This window comes from Oryctolagus cuniculus, chromosome 4 (genome assembly GCF_051225735.1).
Source record: "Oryctolagus cuniculus isolate XC-2025 breed Fujian yellow rabbit chromosome 4, ASM5122573v1, whole genome shotgun sequence".
NCBI lineage: Eukaryota > Metazoa > Chordata > Mammalia > Lagomorpha > Leporidae > Oryctolagus > Oryctolagus cuniculus.
The window spans coordinates 96631430-96645306 of record NC_142870.1 but is presented as its reverse complement, the minus strand read 5'-3'; the positions used below and the strand labels follow the sequence as shown (position 1 = coordinate 96645306).

At 40.2% G+C, this 13877-nt stretch overlaps 1 protein-coding gene across 9 annotated transcripts in view; it reads left to right on the top strand.

Annotated features, from left to right (window-relative positions):
* The window catches only part of ATP11B (ATPase phospholipid transporting 11B (putative)), a 112440-nt gene that overhangs the window by 57418 nt on the left and 41145 nt on the right, over positions 1-13877 (top strand). For all 9 annotated transcript variants that reach the window (XR_011388036.2, XR_011388037.2, XM_089332122.1 and 6 more), the window contains 7 exons: positions 2522-2764; positions 3292-3467; positions 4255-4323; positions 8060-8133; positions 8211-8314; positions 12222-12403; positions 13628-13831. Coding sequence is in view for 7 of the 9 variants with exons in the window: in XM_089332122.1 (XP_089188248.1) it covers positions 2522-2764; positions 3292-3467; positions 4255-4323; positions 8060-8133; positions 8211-8314; positions 12222-12403; positions 13628-13831 (1052 nt within the window). In the remaining 2 variants the exon portion in view is untranslated. The remainder of the gene's footprint in view (positions 1-2521; positions 2765-3291; positions 3468-4254; positions 4324-8059; positions 8134-8210; positions 8315-12221; positions 12404-13627; positions 13832-13877) is intronic.

The following is a 13877-nucleotide window of genomic DNA, read 5'->3' as shown; positions in this document are numbered from 1 at the left end:
CCTTAAAATTCCACTTGCACATTTGTTACTTATATTGGGCAATCTATAGTATCAAATAGCAAAGTTAAAATGTTTTATCTTTTATTTCTAGGGTCACCATTTACTAGCTGTGACTTTTTTTTTTTTTTTTTTTTTTGGACAGGCAGAGTTAGACAATGAGAGAGAGAGAGACAGAGAGAAAGGTCTTCCTTCCATTGGTTCACCCCCCCAGATGGCTGCTATGGCCTGTGAACTGCACCAATCTGAAGCCAGGAGACAGGTGCTTCCTCCTGGTCTCCCATGTGGGTGCAGGGCCCAAGCACCTGGGCTATCCTCCACTGTACTGCCGGGCCACAGCAGAGAGCTGGACTGGAAGAGGAGCAATAGGGACAGAATCCGGCGCCCCAACCGGGACTAGAACCCCGGGTGCTGGCACCACAGGTGGAGGATTAGCCAAGTGAGCCGCGGCGCCAGCCATGCTGTGACTTCTTATAACTTAATTTATTCTTCTTTAGCTTCCTCTGTTCTAAAATAAAATCATATCTACTTCATGGAGTTGTTGAGAAGATTAAATGAGTTCAAACACTTAGCAATGGGAAGAATATAGTGAGAGCTTTTGCTATTAATTTATATAGCAGAATTTCTACATCTCGGATGTATTTTCACTAGAAAATATAAAACTTGAAATACAGCTTCTTAATTAGTTTTATTTCTAGATGAAAACAATATTTTTCCAGCTTTACCTCTTTTTAAATAAAAACTTTTTTTAAAAGATTATTTGAAGATCAGAGTTACAGAGAGAGAGAGAGAGAGATTCCATCTGGTGATTCTCTCCCCAGATGGCCAGTGATGGGCCGGGATGCTCACGTGGGTGGCCAGCACTTGGGCCATCTTCCTCTACTTTTCCCAGGCAATTTTTCAATCTATAAAATCGTGCAAATGGAGATAGTTTAACATTTCTTTTAAAATTAGGATGACTTTCATTTTTTTTTCCTTGTCTAATTGCCCTGACTGGAACCCTTGATATAGTATTGAATAAAAATAGTGAGCAATAGACATCTATTCCTGATCTTCAAAGGGTAATTTTCAGACTCTCCCCATTATCGCTTCTCAGCCTTTTTGCTAAGATCAAGTGCAGACTCTCCTCATTAAATATTATGTTAGCTGTAGGTGTTGGGTGTTTTATAGGAATCTTCTGTCAGATTGAGGAAGTTCCCTTCTATACCTAATTTGTTGAGTATTTTTATCATAAAGTGTGCTGGATTTTGTCAGATGCTTTTTCTGCAACTTTTTTTTTTTAATTTATTTATTTATTTGAAAGAGTTAACCAGAGAGAGAGGCAGAGAGAGGTTTTCCATTTGCTGGTTTACTTCCCAGATGGCTGCAACGGCCAGAGCTGCCAAGATCCAAAGCCAGGAGCTATGTCTCCTCCAGGTCTCCCACGTGGGTGCAGGGGCCCAAGGACTTGAGCCACTGTCCACTGCCTTTCCCAGGCCATAGCAGAAAGCTAGATCGAAAGTGGAGTAGCTGGGTCTCGAACCAGAGCCCATATGGGATTCCAGCGCCTCAGGCAGGGTGTTAAACTGCTGTGCCACAGCGCCAGCCCCTTTCTACAACTTTTGAGATGGTTGTTTTGTTAATAGGGTAATGAAAGTGCTATTGTATTAATATGGAGGATTACATTGATTTTTATGTTGAATCAGTCTTGCATTCCTGGAATAAATCTCACATATCCATGGTAGATAATCCTTTTTATATGTTCCTAGATTTGACTTGCATCTACATTTGTAGGGAGTTTATTGTTTATTGTTTTTTCCTTGTGATGTCTATACCCTTTTTAAATAACTCTTTCTGAAGTCATCATCATCACAGTAGTCAGATCCTCACTGTAATCCTGGTTGTATCAAGACTTGATTGTTGCATCCTTTTCTTCATGGACTCATCTTCTTTTAGGATTTTCTAGAATTAATTTCCAAATGGTTAAAATAATTTGTCCTATCTGCTTTTGGAATGTGCTCTTTTCTTTAAAGCCTTTATTTTTTCACTGAATTTGTTTGTTGCCCTTAGTTTCAAGTTCTTGTCTGTCTTAGGCAACTTCTCACCTCTAAATTCTATGTTGCTATCATTGGCATGCATTATTTCCAGTTCTGTCCTGGCCCAGGAACCTTTTTCATTCTAGGTTATTCAGCATCTCTTTCACCCTTACTTCAAAGATAATGCCTGAGTCCTACTACTTAAAAAGCACCTTAGCCATGAAGTAGAAATAAAGTTCTGACATGACATTCTCAGTCAGCTCTAGAGGTGAACATATATCTAAATATACTAAAAACTTCAGAGTGTAAATAAATTTAAAATATTTTATGTTGCCTGTTTTGTTTCTTTAGCATCTTTATTATTTAGTTATGCTTGGATTATAAGAATTATGAGATGTTACTAGGTGAACTTGACTTCAGGAGAAAAAGGACAAGGCTTTGGTTGTTTAATTTAAGGCTATGAACACAGAAGTTCTATTTTTGTTTTGTTTTGTTTTTGGTCTCTCTAGGTGGAATATGTGTTTACAGATAAAACGGGTACGCTGACAGAAAATGAGATGCAGTTTCGAGAATGTTCAATTCATGGCATGAAATACCAAGAAATCAATGGTAGACTTGTACCCGAAGGACCAACACCAGATTCTTCAGAAGGAAATTTGTCTTATCTGAGTAGTTTATCCCATGTTAACAGTTTATCCCATCTTACAAGCAGTTCCTCTTTCAGAACCAGTCCTGAAAATGATACTGAACTAGTAAGCAGTTTTTTAATTAATAAATAAGAGCTTCATGTGAAATAATTTTTTTCTTCAATAGTTAATGATTGGTAAGAAAAAATATTTGTGTTAGCAGAGCAAGGAATTATTTATTTGAAATGTGTATCTTTTGAGTCAGTGCTATAAAATATAATCCTAGATATGTGGTTAGAGCACAGTTTAGCTTTTTTCTTAATATGTGTCTGCCTTAGCTCTCTGGGTATCTAAATAGAATTGAGCTAAGAAAAGCAGTACTGCCTTCAGGTGAAAAAGACTTACTGAGAAATGGAGCTTACAGTTATTTAATATGCTTTTTGAGACCTCACTTTTTTGGCAACAGTGTTCCCTTTTATTTACAGTTTTGTTTATGCCTCCTAAAAAGATACATGTGTATTGAAAAGTCCTAAATCAGTGACTTTGAAGTCAAGCAACCAGCTGTTTATTTGGGCAATCAGGTTCGTAGTGTTCTTGTTCTAGCTCTTAGAATTCTGTCTCATTTGTCTATTATGTCTGTTATGTTTCTATAGATTAAAGAACACGATCTCTTCTTTAAAGCAGTCAGTCTCTGTCACACTGTACAGATTAGCAGTGTTCAAACTGATGGCATTGGTGATGGTCCCTGGCAGTCCAGCCTGGCACCGTCGCAGTTGGAGTACTATGCATCTTCACCAGACGAAAAGGCCCTGGTGGAAGCTGCCGCACGGTAATTAGTCTTCTCCCCAAATATTAAGAAAAATACCTTTTAATTAAACATTAGAATGTTGGAGAATTCTCACATAAACTTTTCAAACATAAATACATACTTGTAAGCTGTCAAATTCATAATAAATTAAGATAGAAATGAATTTTAACTGAATTTTAAATGAGAACTTGAAGTATGTCATCAATTTTGTCATTTTATTAAGTGATTTTTTTAAGATTGTTATTTATTTCTCTGAGAGATAGAGTTACAGAGAGGGAAAGACAGAGAGGTCTTCCATCTGCTGGTTCATCCCCAAATGGCCACAATGGCCAGAGCTGGGCCCATCCAAAGCCAGGAGCCAGTAGCTTCTTCCTGGTCCCCCATGCGGGTGCAGGGGCCCAAGCACTTGGACCATCTTCTTCTGCTTTCCCAGGCCATAGCAGAGAGCTGGATCAGAAGTGGAGCTGCCAGGACACAAACTGGCACCCATGTAGGATGCTGGCACTGCTGGTGGAGGCTTAGCCTACTACACACAGTGCTGGTCCTAAATGATTTTTTAAAGAGCTCTTAAAAATCTGGTACTGTCCACTCTATGTAATAAAACCTGAGAAATACTGGCATGTGAATCATTATGGGTCCATTGTGATCCTCTGAGTTCTTCAAAGGAATGATATAGTTTGCACAAGAAGGGGTTTTGGAATACATTTTGAACTTTTTACGTATTTCTGTTCTAGCTATGTTATAATTGTGTATTGAATAAGTATGGATATAAACCCTTAAATTTTACGTTTCTTCTTTCAATCACCAGAATTGGCATTGTTTTTGTGGGCAATACTGAAGAAACTATGGAAGTTAAAATACTTGGAAAACTGGAAAGGTAAAATTTTTTTTTCTTTCTTTTTTTTTTTTTTTAACTTTTATTTAATGAATATAAATCTCCAAAGTACGATTTATGGATTACAATGGCTTCCCCCACATACCGTCCCTCCCACCCACTACCCTCCCCCCTCCCACTCCCTTTCCCCCTCCATTCACACCAAGATCCATCCTCGATTATCCTAATACACAGAAGATCAGCTTAGCATACATTAAGCAAGGACTCCAACAGCTTGCTCCCACACAGAAACACAAAGTGAAAAATAATAGATGTTTTTTTTAAATGATGATGAAATCAGATCAGACCTATTGTCATGTTTAATCCCAGTGAGAGTCAAGTTGGGAGTTGATAATTTCTTTTTTTTTTTTTTTTTTTTTACAGAGGATCAGTTTAGTATACATTAAGTAAAGATTTCAACAGTTTGCACCCCCATAAAAACACAAAGTGAAATATATTGTTTGAGTACTCGTTATAGCATTAAATCCCAATACACAGCACATTAAGGACAGAGATCCCACATGAGGAGCAAGTGCACAGTGACTCCCGCTGTTGACTCCACCAACCGACACTCCTGTCTATGGCATCAGCAGTCTCCCTATGCTCCAGTCATGAGTTTCCAAGGCCATGGAAGCCCTCTGAGTTCTCCGATTCCTATCTTGTTTAGACAAGGTCATAGTCAAAGCGGAGGCTCCCTCCTCCCTTCAGAGAAAGGCACCTCCTTCTTTGAAGACCTGTTCTTTCCACTGGGATCTCACTCGCAGAGATCTTTTGCCAGAGTGTCTTGGCTTTCCATGCCTGAAACACTCTCATGGGCTTCTCAGCCAGATCGGAATGCCCCCAGGGCTGACTCTGAGGCCAGAGCGCCATCCAGGACATCTGCCATTCCACGAGTCCGCTGAGCATCCCCCTTCCCATGCTGGACCACTCTCCCCCTTATCTATTCCATCGGTCAGCGTTAGCAGGTACTAGACTTGTTTATGTGCTCCCCCTGACTCCCAGTCCTCTCATTACGATCAACTGTGAACCGAAATTGATCACTTGGAATAGTGAGATGGCATTGGCACATGCCACCCTGATGGGACTGAATTGGAATCCCCTGGTATGTTTTCAACTCCACCATTTGGGGCAAGTCAGCCCGAGCACGCCCCAAACTACACATCTCTTCCCTCTCTTATTCCCACTCTTATGTTTAACAGGGATTATTCTCTATATTAAATATATAGTACGAATAGAGATCAGGAAATTATGGCCTATTGGCAAAATCTGACCTATGATTTGCTTTTGTACAACTCAAAGATGATGTTCCATGTTTAAAGGATGTTTAAAAAAAAAAAAAAAAACAGGATATTTGACAGAGAACATAGGTTGCCTGCACAGCCTGAGATATTTACTATCTGGCCTTTTACAGAAAAAGTTTATTGACCTCTGGCACTAGAATGATGTCAGTATTTCTGTGAATCTCATCACATTTATAACAATATTCTGCTCTGACTTTTTCATCTGTATTTCAGCTTATTGATTTCAGAATTTACCCAGATGTTTTTTGGTTTTTTTTTTTTGTTTGTTTGTTTTTTTTTTTTTTTGACAGGCAGAGTGGACAGTGAGAGAGAGAAACAGAGAGAAAGGTCTTCCTTTGCTGTTGGTTCACCCTCCAATGGCCGCCACGGCCGGCGCGCTGTGGCCGGCGCACCGCGCTGATCCAGTGGCAGGAGCCAGGTACTTATCCTGGTCTCCCATGGGGTGCAGGGCCCAAGCACTTGGGCCATCCTCCACTGCACTCCCTGGCCACAGCAGAGGGCTGGCCTGGAAGAGGGGCAACCGGGACAGAAGCCGGCACCCTGACCGGGACTAGAACCCAGTGTGCCGGCGCCACAAGGCGGAGGATTAGCCTAGTGAGCTGCGGCGCCGGCACCCAGATGTTTATTTTTAGACATTCTTAGAGTTGAGTTTCATGGATTTCTGCTAAATAAAGAAAAATTTCCTCATATTTCCTAATTTAATCTTTACACTCGTTGATAAATTAGTCCATGCTTACTGTACTTATACCTTTCATTGTTTTATCAATTCTGATATCTCAACTCCAGTTGTGTTTTTCTTTCTTCTTTCTTTCTTTTTTAAGATTTATTTATTTGAAAGAGTTACAGTATAGAGAGAGGTAGAAACAGAGAGAGAAAAGTCTTCCATCCTTTGGTTCACTCCCCAAATGTCTTCAATAGCCAGAGCTGAGCCAATCTGAAGCCAGGAGCCAGGAGCTTCTTCCAGGTCTCCCACATGGGTGCAGCAGCCCAAGGATTTGTGCCATCCTGTGCTGCTCTCCCATGTGTGTTATCAGAGAGCTGGATCAGAAGTAGAGCAGCCAGGACTCAAACTGATGCTCATGTGGGATGCCAGCACTGCAGGCTGGGGCTTTAACCCGCTGTGCCACAGCGCCAGCCCCATCCAGCTGTGCTTTTCCACAATGCCTTTTCATACTAATTAGGCCTATTCTTCAGCTTTTATCATGTGGCAGCCTGTCTAGCTCATTCCATCAACATATTATTCAGTTCAGTAATTTTCTTTGAGATGTGTAAAGCATTCTATATGTACATAATTATTTATATATGATTCATCTGCAATATTTTCCAAGCTACATGTACCTATCCACACAAATTCTTTTACGACTCACTAGAGGGACATTTGTTCCCCACTGTACATACATAACCAGGTGTCTTTTTTTATAAAGATTTATTTATTTATTGAGAGGCAGGTCACAGACACAGAGAGGGAGATACAGAGAACGAAGTCCTCCACCTGCTGGTTCACTCCTCATATGGCCGCAATGGCCAGAGCTGGGCCAATCCGAAGCAAGGGCCAGAGACTTCTTCCTGGTCTCCTACATGGGTACAAGGGCCCAAGGACTTGGGCCAACTTCCACTGCTTTCCAAGGCACATTAACAGGGAGCTGGGTCACAAATGGAGCAGCCAGGACTCGAACCGGCACCCATATGGGATGGTGGCAGCGCAGGCAGAGGCTTAGTCTACTGTGCCACAGCACTGGCCCCAAGATTTATTTATTTGAAATTCAGAGTTAGAGAAGAGAAGAGACAGAGAGTGAGAGAGGGATTTTCCATCTGCTGGTTCACTCCACAAATAGCTTCAATGGCTGGGGCTGGGTCAGGCCACAACCAGGAGCCAGGAGCTTCATCTGGGTCTCCCACATGGGTGCAGGGGCCCAAGTTCTTGGGCCATCCTCTGCTGCCTTCCCAGGTGTATTAGCAGGGAGCTGGATTGGAAGTGGAACAGCCAGGCTTCAAACCGGTGCCCATATGGGCGGCAGCTTTATCTGCTACATAACATGGCCCTCCAGTCACCTTTCTTAAAAGTGAGAAAAACAGGGACCTGTGCAGGTCTGGATTCCAGTCCCTGATCTACCACTCTCAAGCTTACGTGATGTTAAGCAAATTTTAACCTTTCTGAGTTTAGTAATCTTCCTCTGTAAAGAAGAGGTAAGACCTTCTTCTCATAGGTATTAAATGACAGAAGGTACATAATGTATATGGCCTGTGGTAAGTACTCAATTGATGTTAATTCCTTCTATTTCTATGTAGTGTTATTAATAAATTAACATGAAATATGCTTGAGATAAATTTCTTGTTCTAGATTAGCCATTTGTATCTTTAATATGGGCCCTTTCCAAATTTGCACTTAGAATAATTGAAAAAAGTAAATTTTTTATGTTTATTATTTTTTCCATTAGGTACAAACTGCTTCATGTTCTAGAATTTGATTCAGATCGTAGGAGAATGAGTGTAATTGTTCAAGCACCATCAGGTAACCAATATGAACTTTCACAGAGTTTTATTTATCTAGTAATAAAAGCTTGATAACTTGTTTTCTTTTCTTTTTAGGTGAGAGATTTCTGTTTGCTAAAGGAGCCGAGTCATCTATTCTCCCCAAGTGTATAGGTGGAGAAATAGAAAAAACAAGAATTCATGTAGATGAATTTGCTTTGGTGAGTATAAATTCTGTATTTTAAAAAACTCCAAAAAGAATATATTCATGAAAAGTCTGAGTTTTTAATTAATAATTTATTAAAAATTATGGAAATTCTGCCATTCTGTTATACTGTAACAGTGACTTAACCTGCTAAAATGTATCTTCTCTTCAAATCTATTAGAATAAGGGTACTTTTGGTTTTAAGAACAACTTCGAAGAACACTATTAAAAAAGGGAGTTACTGGGGCCAGCATTGTGGCATAGCAGATAAAGCCATCATCTGCAGCACCAGCATCCTGTATCGGTGTTGGTTTGAGACCCATCTGTTCAACTTTAAATCCAGCACCCTGCTACTGTGCCTAGGAAAGTAGCAGAAGATGGCCCTACTGTTTGGGTCCCTGCACCTACATAGGAGACCTGGAAGACACTTCAGGTTCCTGACTAGAGTCTGGCACAGCCCTGGTCAATGTGGCCATTTGGGGAGTGAACCAGTGGATGGAAGCTCACTCGCTTGCTCTCTCTCTCTCTGTCTCCCTTTGTTTCTGTAACTCTGACTTTCAAATAAATCAATCTTTAAAGGGAAAAAAAAAAGTGTGTGGAGAGAGACTATTAAAAGAATATATGCGGCCAGCACCGCGGCTCACTAGGCTAATCCTCCACCTGCGGCGCTGGCACACCGGGTTCTAGTCCCGGTCGGGGCGCCGGATTCTGTCCCGGTTGCCCCTCTTCCAGGCCAGCTCTCTGCTATGGCCAGGGAGGGCAGTGGGGGATGGCCCAAATGCTTGGGCCCTGCACCCCATGGGAGACCAGGATAAGTACCTGGCTCCTGCCTTCGGATCAGCGTGATGCACCGGCTGCAGCGCGCCAGCTGCGGCGGCCATTGGAGGGTGAACCAACAGCAAAGGAAGACCTTTCTCTCTGTCTCTCCTTCTCACTGTCCTCTCTGCCTGTCAAAAAAAAAAAAAAGAAAGAAAAAAAAAGAATATATGCGAATACTGAGGATGTAGAGAAACTAGAATCCTCATACATTGCTGATGGGATTATAAATGGTAGAGCTACTTTGGAAAATAATTAGACAATTGCTCAGAAGATAAACATAGACTTATTATATGACCCAGCAATTCGACTTCTAAGTATACACACAAGAGAATTAAAAACAAAAACTTGTACATTAATTTTACAAGCTGTATATTGCTATAGCCTAAATATGGGAAAATGCAAATATCTACTTATGAATGGATAAGATTTAGTATATCTATATAATGGAACATTTTGGGGTGTTTAAAGGAGTAGAATACTGATATATTTCACAACATGGATGAACCTCAAAAAGATTATCCTGAATGAAAGAAGCAAGTCACAAAAGGTCACCTATTCCATTGCTTAAAAATATCTAGAATTTGGGCTCAGCCGGCGCCGTGGCTCAATAGGCTAATCCTCCACCTTGCGGCGCCGGCACACCGGGTTCTAGTCCCGGTTGGGGCGCCGGATTCTGTCCCGGTTGCCCCTCTTCCAGGCCAGCTCTCTGCTATGGCCAGGGAGTGCAGTGGAGGATGGCCCAGGTGCTTGGGCCCTGCACCCCATGGGAGACCAGGAAAAAGCACCTGGCTCCTGGCTCCTGCCAGGATCAGCGCGGTGCGCCGGCTGCAGCGGCGGCCATTGGAGAGTGAACCAACGGCAAAAGGAAGACCTTTCTCTCTCTGTCTCTCTCTCTCACTGTCCACTCTGCCTGTCAAAAAAAAAAAAAAAAAAAAAAAAGAATTTGGGCTGGCACCATGGCGCAGTAGCTTAATCTTCTGCCTGCAGCACCAGCATCCCATATGGACGCATGTTCTAGTCCCGGCACTCCTCTCCCTCTGTCTGTCACTCTGTCTCTCAATTAAATAAATAAAATCTTTAAAAAAATATTTAGAATAGGCAAATTCATAGAATGAGAAAGTGCATTAGTGGTTGCAAGCAGCTGGATGGGACTTTCCTTTTGAGGTTGCTGAAATGTTCTGGACTTAGTGATAATAATTGCACAACTCTGAATATACTGAAAACCCTTGGGTATGTATGCACTCTTTCAAGGGGAATATTTTATAGAATGTGAATTATGTCTCAATTATATTTAAATAAGAGGGCTTATTTTTAAAATGAAAGATATAGATGAATCTTACAAAAACAAAGAGCTGTAATTCATGTGAGCAGGAAAATCACTGAGCAACTCTCCTTTAGTCTTGGACCTCAGGATGCCTTATTTTCTGTTAATGTGTGCCCCATATTCATCTCTGTTCACCTTCTTCTTTTACTAGTTTATAGTTTATTTTTCGCCATTTTTTTGTTTCCTGATTGTTTATGCTCTAATTTATCTACCACACTGTCCCATCCAAGAGAACACAGACATTGTTCTATGTTACCATCATTTTAATATGTAAAACAGTGCTGGCGCATATTGATATTCCAGAAGTACTTGTTGTGAATCAACTTAGTATAGGGTTAATCTTTTGGGTATAAAGTTAATTGAAAATAGATCTGTTTTGATGCATAATGCATTTTTATTCCTAGAGAGCTGGACTGTTTGTATATATAGATGTTTCCTATGTTCCTTCTATCATTGCTTCTGTTTTTTTCGCTAAAGAAACCTTTTATTTAAGGAATACAAACTTCACGCATTTCATAAGTACAACTTTAGGAATATAGTGATTCTTCCCACCATACCTGCCATCCCACCCACACTCCCATCCTACCCCCTCCTCTCTTTCCTATTTCCAGTTCCACTCTTCACTAAGATCCATTTCCAATTAACTTTATACACAGAAGACCAACTCTATACTAAGTAAAGAGTTCAACAGTTTTCATGGGGGGAAAAAAAACAAAACTGTTCCTCAATAGTCCAAACAAGGGCTGTTCAAAGTCATTGCATCTTGAAATTAATTTCACTTCTTTTTTTTTTTAGAAACTTAATTAACTTTAAAGAAGCACCCAAGAATGATACATCTTTTGTGAACACTTAGACATAATTATAATACAACTCTTTTGAGAACAGAGCTCCTTCATGGGAAGTTAGTGCACAGTGACTCCTGTTGTTAATTTAACAGTTAACACTCTTATGTATGCCATCAGTGATCCCCCAAGGCTCTTGACATTGACATGAACTGCCTAGGCTATGGAAGCCTTTTGAATCCACAGACTCTGTCAGTATTTAGACAAGGCCATAAGCAAAGTGGAAGTTCTCTCCTCCCTTCAGAGAAAAGTACCTCCTTCTTTGACGACCCCTTCTTTCCACTGAGGTCTCACCCACCGAGGTCCTTCATGTAGGACATTTTTTGCCACAGTGTCTTGGCTTTCCGTGCCTGAAATGTTCTCGTGGGCTTTTCAGCCAGACCAGAATGCTTTAAGGGCTGATTCTGAGGTCAGAGTGCTGCTTAAAGCGATTGTCATTCTTTGAGTCTGTTGTGTAGACTGTTTTCCATGTTGGAGCATTCATTCCTTTTAAATTCTATATGTTATTATTACCAGACACTTAATCCTATCCATATGATCACTTTAACATGTAAGATGATATTTTTACCACCCAGCTTAAGGGGATTTTGGGTCTTACGGTTTAAAAACTGTACCCTTAGAAGTGAGTCTATAGGAATGTATGCAGAACTATACAGCTTTACAGTTACAAACTTCATATACTTCATAATTTCAGCCTTAGGAACATGGTGATTCCTCCCACAGTGCCTACCCTCTTCTTACCCCTCGTACTCCCACCCCTTTTCCTCCTCCCTCTCTTATTCCCACTCTTATTTTTCACTGAGATCTATTTTCAATTGACTTTATACACATATGTTTAACTATGTTAAGAATTCAACAAATAGTATGAAAAAACCTCTTATTTTTCCATTAGTTATTTGTATTCAACATTTATCTTTAATGTTTTTGGTTTGTTGTAGAAAGGGCTAAGAACTCTGTGTGTAGCATATAGACAGTTTACATCAAAAGAATATGAAGTGATAGATAGACGCCTGTTTGAAGCCAGGACTGCCCTGCAGCAGCGGGAAGAGAAATTGGCAGATGTCTTCCATTATATAGAGAAAGACCTGATATTACTTGGAGCTACAGCAGTGGAAGACAGGCAAGTATCATTTTTTCTGCAAAAATTTTTCTAGCCAAATGTTTCTAATGTGTGAAATGCATTCACTGATTAACATCCTGTAATAACTTAATATATTTAAAATCAAAATAGAGACTTAAAGCCTTGATTTTTTTCCCAGTCACTACAGTTTCATTCCAGCCACATATCTGAAAGAGAGGAAAGAAACCAGCTCTCCATGGTTTTCCCTGTAGACTTGAGTTTTTGGACTACTCCTGTATATACTATACAAAGATTTGAAGCACTTGTGTCATTCTCCAGCCTCCCTCTCACCGCTGCCCGCTCCTGCTTTTCATTTGAATGATGCCATGCTGTCAGTTGTTCTCCACTGCACACCAACTGTAGTTAAAACATTTGCTTTGTACCTTTGTTCCAAGGCAAGGCTGTGCCTTCTGCCTGGATGAGTCCTCCCTTTCCATCTACGAATACCTGTTCATAACCTAGAGCTCAAATGTTAGCCCCACTACGGCAAGCTCTTTCCTGACACCTAACAGTTTAAAAATCTCTTTGTGAAGTCTCCATGTTTCATAGTTATTTCTGCTGTTACAGCACTGAATTACGACTGTTTGTTTAGAGATTTTTTTTCTCTGTTAGCCCGTGAATTCATGGAAGCATGTTCGTTCTTTGTCTGTGTTCCCCAGCATCTATCTCAATGACTGTTTCACAGTTTCTTGTATTAAGCTGAATCCTACAAATCAGGACTGTTTTGTTTTCCTGTACTCCCTAGATCTAAGGGTGTTTTTAGATTTTTAAATCTACATTTTAATTTTCATTAACTTTTTAGTTCTCATGAGATTTCTGAGACTTACCTGAAATTGTATAGTCCTTTGTTTTCCAGTGTGATTTTTGAACTATGAGTGATTAGAGAAATTTTCTTAGAAAAAGAGAGAGATTTGAAACTTAGATTTCCTAATAATAAACTAGGATTCTGTGAAGACCACATAAATTGATCTTGTCAAAATCACCTTTGAAGATACACTCTTAAAATACAAATTTGTAGATTTAATTTTGTATTAGCCAGATCGTTACTAATCTGATTATTCCTGATTCTTCTGTAATGGAAGAAAATTCCAGTTACATTGCTATGCTATTGCATTCCTATGTCAAGGACTCCAAAATTTACCTCACATATACTGTCTGATTTATACTTACATAGTGAGTTAGAAGAGTATTTTCTGCTACCAGTTTTCTTCCTATTATTTTCAGACTGCAAGATAAAGTTCGAGAAACTATTGAAGCATTGAGAATGGCTGGCATCAAAGTATGGGTACTTACTGGAGATAAACATGAAACAGCTGTTAGTGTGAGTTTATCATGTGGACATTTTCATAGAACCATGAACATCCTTGAACTTACAAACCAGAAATCAGACAGCGAATGTGCTGAACAATTAAGGCAGCTTGCCAGAAGGTAAGAATATAGGTATCTACATCATTCAGGTCAGGGATCAGCAAAC